We start from the raw sequence: 11,291 nt of genomic DNA, 5'->3' as shown, positions 1-11,291 counted from the left end.
TTTACTCTCCGGTGTAGTGGAATCAAAACTCCGATTGGCCCCTCAAATCAAAATATTGCCAGGGTTCTTCTTTTTATTTAGACCGTACGGTCGCCAGTTCGTACTTGCGTTTGCGTACTTTCGTAAGAAGTGGCGAGAATGAGAAGTGGGGGCCACTCGGCTGGTCCCATGGTCTTTGGTCTTTGAGCCCTTGATGATCTCCTCCTTATCGACCACACGAGCTCCACATTTGCTCCCTCCTATGGCTGCAGCCAGAGCATTAAGTCACGGACTCAATGATCCCCGCTACCAAGCGGACAGTCAACTCCTGTCTGCGATGTCGCGCGCGAAAGATTCGCTGCGGTCGCGAAAGACCTGAGTGTCAGAACTGCGCTCGTCTTGGACATTCCTGCCGATATGCCCCTACGACTCCCAGTGAGACCACTCAGAAGGGAAATGATGGACCTTACCAGGAGCTTGCACGGCGACTAAGTCATCTTGAGCTGGTTGTCGCGCGACTCGCAGGCAATACTGCACCTGAGAGCTCCCCTCCGGAGGAATCTACTGTTTCCAGTGCGGGCGATACCCACAATGTAGACAGTGAGCCACGTCTCTTGTCAGGCTCGTACTGGAAGCAGTTGGCAGCACAGGTGTGTAATCCAGGCGCGTAGCTAGCCAAATATTGAATTGAGTTGACAGAATTGGCATTCAAACAGCACCCCGATTTCAATGCCCTTATAGACGCGGACCAAGATTCACAACCACCATCGAAACGAATACAGCCCAGTCGGCCCTTGAACCTCTTTGTCGCCCCAGACCCCGAATTCCACCCACATGCGTATATGCCACCGCTACCTGATGCCGAGCGATTATACAATATCTTTCTCGACCGGGTGGACCCAGTTGTGCGCCTAATTCATAAGCCGACGTTCTGGGAGGAAATGAAAGAATATTATCTCCAAGTAGGACATGATACTGGAGTTGAGAAACGATCGACAGCGGCATTCGAGGCGCTTCTCTTTGCTGTGTTGTTCAGCGCTCTAACTAGTTTGTCCGAGCAGGAGCACTGGGACTCATCGCCTCCAGGTCACGACTCTGATCCTTCACAGGTCAGGCAGGGATGTTTAAAAGCTCTTCGGCTCGCCATTGAGCAGAGTTTGGTCCGATCAGAGTTTCTTGAAAAGCCGACCCTTCACTCAATCTCAGCTTGCTGTCTCTTTTTGGTCCGTAAATTGAACTCTATCACCTCATCCACATATTCGTGCTGTATACTAACGTGCGATCATGTTTCAGTTTGTTACGTGCGAAGAAACAGATGTCCCATACCATTATTGCTTGACCGGTCTCTTGCTACGCGTTGCGCGATCATTTTCTCTGCATGTGGACCCAGAGGCGCTTTCAGACCGGAAGCGAGCACAAAAACCAGCACAACCACCATTCAACGGCATTGTCGCCGAACTTCGCAGGCGAGTTTGGCACGTCATTGTTCAGTAAGTAGTGCGTCTGTCAAGACAAGCCGAGACCCGATCTAACAACTCTGAAGCCTTGACTTCATGTCCAGTGAAGCACGTGGCGTAGATCCTGAGCCCATCGGCATGCAAACTTGGCCCACGACCCTTGCGACTGCATTACCGGGCAACATGAATGACGAAGATATCATGCAGGATAAAAATACTGCCCGTTTTACCGACATGACAATGTCTCTTGTCCGCTACCAACTTTCCCTCGGCCTGAGACAACTAGTGACGACCCCTGTCCCTCCAGCAGGGTCTGATGGGCTCCAGAAATGCCTTGATGAAACAATAGAAGTCGTCAACAGACAATACTTGCAATTCTGCCATGCTAACGACCCTATTCAGAGAGTGACGCTGGAGCTTGGCCGCCTTGGAGAATATAAACTCCGACTCTTGGTGTATCATCGATTTCTGAAAGAACGCAATGGCACGACCAATAACAACAACTGGACCCCGGCTCGAAAGAAGTATGTCATAAGCGCCCCTCTCTGTCCTAAAGTCACACTAAATACCCATTTCTCTTTGATACTAATTTGAGCCAGGGCTATGGAATATGCCAAAGATCTGATTGCTTCCTATCAGAATGTTTTAGCCGACCCTAATATTAGACGATTCCACTGGCACATCCGGCGTCATTCCCAACTGCACGGAATGCTGCACATAATAAACGAGCTATCAACAATAGATACTTTTGATCTATCAAGTGATATCAGCGTTATTTGCAAACAGGCTTGGGAAACCATTGCCGATGTGGAGATGGAATACGGCAATCCAGGAGAAGAAAACAGCGACGAGGAGCGACTGTGGGCCTTTCTACATAATCTGCGGGAGAAAGTAAGGCTTCGCTTATACACCCAGGGATTCATCAGTCGAGGCTTTGCTACCGATTCGGCGTGGGAAGCCGAGTACGACTCCCCTATGGGTGGCATGGATAGTACGAACCTTCTAGAGTCTCTGTTCGGTGGCCAGTATGGATTCAGCAGTAATATTGGCCTGGAATTTTAACAGAGGTACCTGGCACAAACCCTCGGTCTCGACCACCCTTCAAGAGCTTGACCTACAGTAGACGAAATGATTGATGACCTAGAAAGAATTGAAATCCAACACTGGAACAAAGTTGTAATACATCTGAATGGCTTCCCTTGTGAGAGAAAACGAGCACAAATTCCTAATGTCACCCATATTTAGATATTTCCAATAAGACATCAAATATGCAAATCATAGAAAAGCGTGCTATGGCAGTTTTTCAAACGAAACAACGGATTCTGGGACACGGGTCCAAGTATCTCGGCGAAGTTTGGTGTCCAGGGCCCCGCCTAGCTGGTAATTCTCTAACACAGTGATGACGAACAATTTTATCATAATAGAAGCAAAGTTTTTTCCGAGGCATTTTCGTGGGCCTAGTCCATACCCATGCAGACTGTACCGTGCATCCAATCGCGAGACAGAATCCCAACGGCCTGGTCGAAAACCTTCCCATCCGGGGCCCAAATCGGGGAGTCTTGATTCAATCGGCGTACGTCGATAATGACAGGGGTGGCAGCTGGAATAAGGTAGCCTCCGATGTATTTATCCTTTGCGGTCATCTCAGGAAGGGAAAACCCTGTATCAAAATTAGTCTTCCAAACTGGTATACTGCTTCGGAGTTACGAACAAGCAGGAGGGTTATTGCGAAGAAGCTCCAGGTAAACGTGATGAAGCTGTGTATTTTCTTCTTTCAGATAGCGATCCAGAGTAGCGATGTCGTTTTCCTTTGATAAAATCTCGTTTCGCAGATTATTTTGTTCATCTGGATGACCCGCCAAGTTTATCAGGCAGTAGGCAAAAATGGTTGAAGTGATATCTATATTGGTGAAGATGATTTCATCAAGAGATTGCAAAAACTACTCAAAAGTCAGTATAGTCTAGCCGGACTAGAAATCTCACCAGCTTACACTAGTCATATCAATATTCCCATTCTCAACCGCTTGGTACATTCCTTCCAAAGGAATTGAAATTCCCCGCTAAAGGTCAATTAGTATTGTTGACGATTAAAAACTATGGATTTTTTCATACCTTTCTCGCAAGAGACACCGCATCTAGATTCAATTCTTTCCAGAGCTTGTTGAACTTCCTCAGGGTGGCATTGGCCTTGGTTGGTAGCCAGGGATACCACCAGTTTTTGGCTGCTGGACTCAAGAATGTGACAAACGTCACCTCCTCGTGGAGCGTGTTTAAATCCCATAGCCGCCCAAATAGCTAGAAAGTAATCAACATGTCAGTCGCTTATGTTAAACTCTCGTAGAACAGTTTTAGACCGACCTCCTCTGAAAAGACTTCACCGTACAGGGCCATGGCAATTAGTCGAAAAGGCAGCTGGCGGCAAGCAACTATTGCGTCAAGTTCGAAAGGCCCCGATACACCAGCATTTGCCTCATGGGGAATCGTCTCAGCCCAGGTCTTGATAGCATCCTTAGTTGTTGCAATAACTGAATTTGCTGATGTGAAGGAGAAATGAGGGTCCAGGTGTGAGCGCGTGTTCTTCCACTGTGCGCCGTTTTGGACTCCTACACAAGAACCAAGCGTTCTTGCAAAAAAAGACCCCATATTACAGTCATGTAGCTTTTTGTGATCTGATGGTGCATACTAAAGTTAGGCTTTGCATTTTGAGTGTGACAACCATGTTTCATTCACTCGCCTGCAGCATCTTGCATGTAGAAATCTTTAATATGAGAGGGGTGAGAGATGATCAGCTCCCTGTGACGCCCATTTCGCACAAGAAATGGTCTTTCTCCGAACTCTTTGGCTCCTTGGTCTGATATTTCCTTTCTGTGTCACAAATAATTCGTTAGCATCAGAATATTTGTCAAAATAGTTGAGGTAGATTCTAGAGGTCAAGCTCCCAATCAAGACTAACCCATTTGTAAATCGCCGGAATCTTGTGTCCTCGGGGAGGGATGGAATGGGGTCCCCAATTTTGTCTTTAAAATATCCACTCTGACTCTTGCTGCTTTTGCTCTTTCTCAGGACTAGATAGAGAGCTAATACAAAAATGAGAGCCAGTCCCTGAATGGCGTAATACATATTGGTTGTTGTGATTCAGCTTTCCAGGGTATATACATATGTTTAGTCATAGGAAAACCGCGGATTTTAAAGTGAGATCAATACTATCAAATGATTTACTGCTCACTGTCGATACCGGAACATGTCGCTTTCTTCGGTGTTTATTTTTTGGTTTGCTCGCCGTGACAGGGTCCCGGAAAAATTAGATATTTCGGCTTTAAGCCCCATTGCCCTACCGATGATAGTGGCCGCGTTAGACCGATACGATAGTGGGGAGTAAGCAAGCCCTTAGCTACGAGTAGTTGGCGATGCCACGGAATATAATACTTAAGTACTGCCAAGGAGCTATCTGCCAGTGTTTCTCATTTCGGCTTTAACAGTATCCATTATACTCTAACAATTTCCATTATAAGCGAAGCGAGAGATGAATGGTCAGACGCTCTATATGCAACGGGCCGCCGGCCAAAGGCATGAAAGAGGGTACCTGTCTCACCACTATCACCGAAGTAGAGATAAGTAACGAAAGCAAGCATTGGGCCCGTTCTACTTTGCGGTACCAAGGTTCGGCGAATATGCGTCAAACAAGTGGTTGTGGACGGGCGGGAGCGGCCCGTATGCATCCAACAAGAAAAATGTGGAGAATGGTGGCCTGAAGTATCAACTGATGCAACAACAAATGACTCCTGAAGAGTACCGATTTGCCTCCGCGAGAACTCCCATTATTTTCCCCACTAAACCCACAGACGCGTGGCAATAATTGTCGGCTGTAAAAGCCCAGCCCCAATTGGGGCCAGTCAGATACCCACTCGAGAATGACCCACATCGATTTCCCTCTTTTCTCCTGTGACTTTTGTGACTCGTGGATATTCGCCGTACATATCGCGCAATTCCGGCCGAACACAATCCGTGAGCCTGCACGGAGTACTTTCATTTCGAGCAATTTATTCCGTAGAGGAAGGATTTATCTGAGATTTCAATTCGTGGTTCATTTCAAGAGGCTAACAAGTTCATGTAAATTTGGATAGCGCACAGTCACTACGTTGAATGATTATTTGGTTGTTATTGCGTTTTATCAAAGCACTCAGCTAGTCACGTACGAGTATTCTGCAGTCTAGATGTCAACCAGAAAAGCTATTATGGAGCCAAATTCAAACGGGTTGCAAGATTGTCCACATTTTAAGCTTTGATGCACTCCAACACCGTATCTAGACCTGCATTGCGCCACACGCGAACTACTTTTAGTCCCGTATTCTCGATCAATGCACGATACTGAGTTTCAGTTCTTTCTTTTGCGTTAAGACAGGCCAGCATCTGCAGGTCCAACCGACTAACAACTGACTGGCCCCAATTGGCAAGTAACGGCCGTGGCGCAACTTCTCGCGAGCTCTGCGACGTGTCCCGATATGTTGGAGCCAGCATATGCTCGAGGATCAAAAGTTTGTTGCCCAAGCTCATTTTGGCAGCGCAATGGGACAATATCTGACGTGCCTCTTCATCTGGCCAGTCATGGATGACATGACGCAAGAAGTAGATGTCTCCTGCCTCTTTCTGAGGAGTGAAAAAATCATGGCCGATAAATTTGACGCGATCCGACTGTTCAAATTCAGGGTATGAATTTTTGAGGTACTGATGTGTAATAGAAATTTGATCAGTAAGGTTCCAGATTTGACCTTTAACTTTAATTCAAATAAGTATTTTCGAAGCACCCACCTCATGAAACTTTGATTCGCTCTCAGGGCGATCTTGAACTCTCACACGAAGATTGAGATTATCTTTGAGGATAGGAAGAGTTCCAGCCCCAACCCCTGCCCCCACATCAATAATCGTTTTAGTGCCCTCCAAATGCCATGGATAAACTATAAAAATGTTAATACCCGGAAATTCCAAAATCCTGCCACTGGGTATAATTACGGGCTAAATATTGCTCCAAGTTGAGCCCTTTGCCGGCCATGGCGGTATTAGCCCTTTGACCGATGTCGGGTCTGACACTTTTCACCCATTCAAAAACCGTCAAGTCAGTGTCGTAAGCGAGGTTAAATGGCGCTTTATTAGCTTCGGTGGCGTCTTTGTAGTCAGGATGTATAAGCGCCTCCCAAGCCTTGGAAGATGAGGTTCTGCATTCATCGGCACTAGTAGCCACATCTGTTATTATTTGAATATCCGAATTTGGGAAGCCACATGTCGCATCTTACCAGTGTCCAACTAATGCCCGTTTTGCCTCCGATTGGAAGGTAACGGAAAGTAAATTGTTGGCAAATCTGTTGTCTGCGGTCTCTCGGAAAATTTGTTTGTTACATAGGTTCCTCAAGTAGCGTGCCAGCTTCTCTTCATTCAGGCCAGTTTTCTGGGCTAAAGTTTGGATGGAATGCTCCTTTTTGCCAAGATGGTTCGCAATATCTGCTTGACAGGCAACAAACAGCGCTGTTTCATCGTGGTACTGTAGCAGCGACATGAGTAGAGTATTGATGTAATTGTTCTGATAGGAGCACTTACTCCATAAATTGTATCGTTGAGATACGTGTTTGGATCACAGAGAGCTCGCAGCATATTCGTCGCGGACGATATGGTTTTCAAAGCAGCCTCAAGATCTGCCCCAAGGCGACTATGGATGGGGTGAGATTCGCATGAATCAAGGGTTAATGCTGGATCATCGTGGTCAACAATTGACTTTTCGACGGCGTCTAGAGATTTATTAATCAAATCTCTCAAGCTCTCTAAAGTCTGGAAAGATGCTGAATAGGAAGCCATTGCGAACACCAAAGCTCAGTTACAAAGCTACTAGGAACTTTGTGATAACAACCTTGGAACCTTGGGATGGTATTTTTCAGGAACAGAAAAGGAGGGTCTTATAATATATACACATAGGTATGAACTTGAAAATAAAAAAGCAGATCGAATATACTACTGGTTGCGGAAAATTTCCGTAATAGTCCCTACCAGGTAGTAGGCATTACTAGTAGTTGCGAATCCTCCATCGGCGAGTATACATGTAGTTCCCCAAGTCTCGATATAGCGATCTGGATTTGATTTCATTCCAATTGTATACAGACTCAGAATGTAAGACTTTAACGTGTTAAAAATTGACTATCTTGGTTAAAATATTAGCAATGAGGGCAATTCCCAATGTGATGCCTGTGGTTACGGAGCGGATGTAGATATCCATGGATATTAACCAACTTGAAGGAGACCTGTCTTCAAAATCGGCCTCTATGGTGAATATTATTCTTTTTCGCCCCCTAGAAGTGAAAAATATCTTCCATCCAGTAGCCACCGAAGCCTTTCATTTCGAAACACGTCCAATCTCTCATTTGTGAAATCGGGGGCCTGGAAATGCCAGAGGACGGATCAAGAGTGTTCGTGATCCCTCGGCCGCTTCGGCCGCTCTCGCAGCCGCCCTCTCAGCCGTCCACTCAGCACTAAGCCCGTCGTATACGAAACTAAATTTCTCTTGGGTTAGACTGCATGCACTGCAGAAACTAGTGACCGGACTTATTCATGCCAACCGAAACCAGTTATCAGCAAGCCAAGAATTACGTTAAAAGTGGCAGAAAGCCGAATCTTGCCTTAAACCTGATGACGGCTAGCGCGATGCAGGAGTCGGTCGTACTTCTCCGGTATTCTACCGTCACCCATAGGTTACTGCATGTACGCCCTAAGCTTAGTGCCAGGTCCCGCAAGGCGCCTACAAGGTGACTACCCTGCTGGAGGGGTAGATCATGCCAAGCCCCATCCACCACTTCGCATAGAAACGGCAAAATTACAAGTGGATACCTGCGGATCAACCGAGTGGCGCTAAACAGACATCACTATCATTTATCACGACAACTGGTGAGATTCTGGCTAAACATCTAGCCACTTACTATGACTACTTGGCAACTGGTAAAAGCTCTGTCCGCTTTGCGTAACCCAATACGGTTCAAATGACAGCAGTACGCCTGCAAAAGCGCCAATTTGCCTGATATATGTGGTAAGATAGAGCAAATACGAAAAAAATTCCCAACTGGTAAATAGTTCTATAATATTAAGGCTGATTTGATTTATAAATATGCTATAAAATAGAGAGATAGCGGGTGAGTGGCCAGCTTGATGCTGCGGTCAGCTCGGTGGTGGATTACGTTACCATAAGGATAAAGGTAAAGATCAACCGTATCATTTTGCCTCTTAGGACCTGAAGTGCCGGTAAACGAGTTCTGACTCACTCCTAAGTCATAGTAACCGACTGAAATTGTTAGAAGATTGGTGCAGAGGCGGATAGTTGCGACCTTAGGCACCAGGCTTCTCTTCAGCTTCGAGAACTGCAAATCGTCGGTTTCATCTAATCAATTCGAGTGCTCTATAGCTCGATTTTTTTTTTCTTTCTACGAGCTGCACTCTATGGTCGTGCGCCGTCGGAAATTCGTAATACCATTTCCTGGACTATTAATTCGCTAAGTTGTGGTTAGTCTTGTAGGAAGCCCCTCCATATTTCCGTGACTAGTGCGTTTTTAGCACCGGGCTTGGAGTTTGGGGGCCAGGGGGCCAAGATGCAACCCTGAGACAGCCCTAGGCCAGCCTTCGGCCATTGGCGTTTCCATCGCTTATTCACGAGAATTTACCACGCGTAGCTTTGATGCAAGTAAGATTCCTCAGCCCTTTCATAGGCCCAGATTCCAGCAGGAAGCTGGGCGCAGCCGCACAAGAGTTCCAGTACAATGGCGACCTCACGCTAAGCTGAAAATGGCATAGAGAACTATTGTACTTTGAGCAAAATATTCTTATTGAAATAATAAGCAGGCTAGATATCTTCCTATGAAGAACGATGTCTGCCTCCTCCACCATTCGACTTAGTTCTTCTTCCCCGGGCCTTCAACATGACCACAGATTCAAACACTTTCAAGTCAAATCGCCCTGGGCCGGATGAAGATGGAGCAAAAAAACTTCGAAGAGCTTGCAATGTTTGCCATAGAATGAAACTTCGCTGCTCGGGGACAAGTCCCTGCACTCGCTGCAAAAAGGCGGGGTCTGAATGTGTGTACTCATTTGCGGCCAAGATCGGCAAGCCTAAAGGCAGTCGAAATAAGAAGACATTGGAAAAGTTACAACAGAGGAACGAAACTATCGGAGAGAGTAAATTTCATCATCCGATCATATCTACTCCGGTGACAGATCGCTCTGTTTCTCTCGATTGCGACTTTGATGACGAGGAGGTGTCTGAAGACCAAGATAACATTTTGAACTTTGACACTTGGATGTCAGATCACACTTTGGTTTCCTTATCAGATGTGGAATTCCCGATCGAGACTGAGGGTTTGAAAGAAAGCACGATGTGGGATGTTAGTAAAAAACCCTGCAGCAATAAGTTACTTTGGTATCTAATGATATAATAGGCACGAGGGTCGTCCGATACAACAGCCGACAGGCTTGACCAACATTTTTTCGGTACGATAACAAGCACACCCAAAAAGAATAGTTTTACTGACTTCAAATTCAAGCATCTCCATCCAGTTTATCAGGGGTGGTGCAGTCCATTGATCTCTTTCCGGGCAACATGCCACTGGAAGATACCGGGCTCCAATCCCAGTATCAGATGACAGAAGGTTCATCAACGACACAGCTGGACAGTATAAATCAACGAAATGGCCAGGCTAGCTGTTTGTGTCTTCAGTATCAGTTTGAATCCCTTTGCAAACTCAAAGGTCTGGAGCAAAGCCGTGGACCGGTTCAGGCGGACACGGATTTCGCAACAACTTTAAACGCACTTACAGCTACTCAAACGGTTCTTAATTGCGATCATTGCCAGGAAGACTCCGAGACAAACATGTTAGTTACAATGGTGGTAGACCTGGCGTTTCGGCGCCTTCAGAATTTGACTGCTGCCACGCCAGACGGCTTGGTGGAACTCCGACTCACCCTCGGAGGCATACAGATGGTCGAGACTGAACCATTATCATCGATGCGCAAAACCATTGTCACATTAGCTCGCGACCAAGTTGAGCAAGTTTTCATTGCGATGCGGACACGTGTCAGTCAATTAAATGCACGGGCAAAGGAAACGACTCAAAAGGATGTTGACAAAATGCATGCTATGAGGTTGCAACTGACTTTGATGCGCCTCGAGATGATGTTCACAGCTCTTCAGACGATTTTAAAATAGACTGGCTCTACATAAAGATATCGACTTTGGTTCAAAAGACCTTTTGCGAAATATAGATAGCTACTGCATGGGTGGAGCAATATGACCCTCATTTTACAATTGGTGCCAGAAATAATCAAGTACTGGCATTAAATCTCGAACATTCAAGTTCATCCCAGCTCCCGAAGTTCCCCCTCACTATTACGTGCGCAGGTGCCTGGATTCAGGATGCATAGGGATTCCGTTGACCTTTAGAAATAAATAGGTTTGGTTGTGACTCGGATCCACCTTTGGAACCTTTATCAAGTTGAAATACGAAGAGTAAATATACATAGTGCTAGTTGTCAACCTGTACAAGTGTGTTTCAAGAGGCAAGCCCACAATATCTCCAGGCTAAGTTCAAGAACAACCAATCTGAACTTCTTACTCCACCAACGAGCATTTGTCTCCCTTCCTTTTCTTTTTCGTAAAGTAGCCTTGTCATTTTAAGAAAGCTGACTAGCTGGAAATTAGGCCGCCAGTGCTTACCAATACGCATGCACTGCCAGTTTCATGTAAGTAGCCTAGATCGGCTCATAAAATCATACCATTGGGATCTTTGTCTTTTATGGCTCGTGCATCTAGTGCATCTTCATCGGTTACAT

General features: G+C 46.0%; 5 protein-coding genes across 5 annotated transcripts; 2 read left to right on the top strand and 3 right to left on the bottom strand.

Annotated features, from left to right (window-relative positions):
- Positions 1 to 275: 275 nt before the first annotated feature.
- Positions 276 to 2,498, top strand: N7509_009671 (Zn(II)2Cys6 transcription factor; the record flags this gene model as incomplete). Its single annotated transcript, XM_056634308.1, has 5 exons — positions 276 to 629; positions 696 to 1,202; positions 1,273 to 1,469; positions 1,523 to 1,960; positions 2,036 to 2,498. The coding sequence occupies 5 exons, from the start codon at positions 276 to 278 to the stop codon at positions 2,496 to 2,498; spliced, it is 1,959 nt and encodes a 652-aa protein (XP_056484928.1).
- Positions 2,499 to 2,893: 395 nt separating this feature from the next.
- Positions 2,894 to 4,155, bottom strand: N7509_009670 (uncharacterized protein; the record flags this gene model as incomplete). Its single annotated transcript, XM_056634307.1, is given in 6 exon segments — positions 2,894 to 3,128; positions 3,144 to 3,376; positions 3,428 to 3,496; positions 3,549 to 3,731; positions 3,795 to 4,118; positions 4,150 to 4,155. The coding sequence occupies 6 exon segments, from the start codon at positions 4,153 to 4,155 to the stop codon at positions 2,894 to 2,896; spliced, it is 1,050 nt and encodes a 349-aa protein (XP_056484927.1).
- Positions 4,156 to 4,162: 7 nt separating this feature from the next.
- On the bottom strand, positions 4,163 to 4,556 carry N7509_009669 (uncharacterized protein; the record flags this gene model as incomplete). Its single annotated transcript, XM_056634306.1, has 2 exons — positions 4,163 to 4,301; positions 4,390 to 4,556. The coding sequence occupies 2 exons, from the start codon at positions 4,554 to 4,556 to the stop codon at positions 4,163 to 4,165; spliced, it is 306 nt and encodes a 101-aa protein (XP_056484926.1).
- Positions 4,557 to 5,711: 1,155 nt separating this feature from the next.
- N7509_009668 (S-adenosyl-L-methionine-dependent methyltransferase) lies at positions 5,712 to 7,283 on the bottom strand (the record flags this gene model as incomplete). The annotated part of the gene is made up of 5 exons (XM_056634305.1): positions 5,712 to 6,161; positions 6,246 to 6,391; positions 6,447 to 6,664; positions 6,728 to 6,972; positions 7,029 to 7,283. 5 exons carry the CDS (start codon positions 7,281 to 7,283, stop codon positions 5,712 to 5,714), a joined length of 1,314 nt encoding a protein of 437 aa, XP_056484925.1.
- A 2,102-nt stretch (positions 7,284 to 9,385) lies between these two features.
- On the top strand, positions 9,386 to 10,668 carry N7509_009667 (Zn(II)2Cys6 transcription factor domain-containing protein; the record flags this gene model as incomplete). Its single annotated transcript, XM_056634304.1, has 2 exons — positions 9,386 to 9,851; positions 10,028 to 10,668. 2 exons carry the CDS (start codon positions 9,386 to 9,388, stop codon positions 10,666 to 10,668), a joined length of 1,107 nt encoding a protein of 368 aa, XP_056484924.1.
- Between the last annotated feature and the right edge of the window lie 623 nt (positions 10,669 to 11,291).

The sequence above is a fragment of the Penicillium cosmopolitanum genome (assembly GCF_028827165.1).
Source record: "Penicillium cosmopolitanum strain IBT 29677 chromosome Unknown utg000009l:1.0-9042332.0:1.0-9050551.0, whole genome shotgun sequence".
In the NCBI taxonomy this organism is placed as follows: domain Eukaryota; kingdom Fungi; phylum Ascomycota; class Eurotiomycetes; order Eurotiales; family Aspergillaceae; genus Penicillium; species Penicillium cosmopolitanum.
This window is presented reverse-complemented; position numbering and strand designations above follow the sequence as displayed.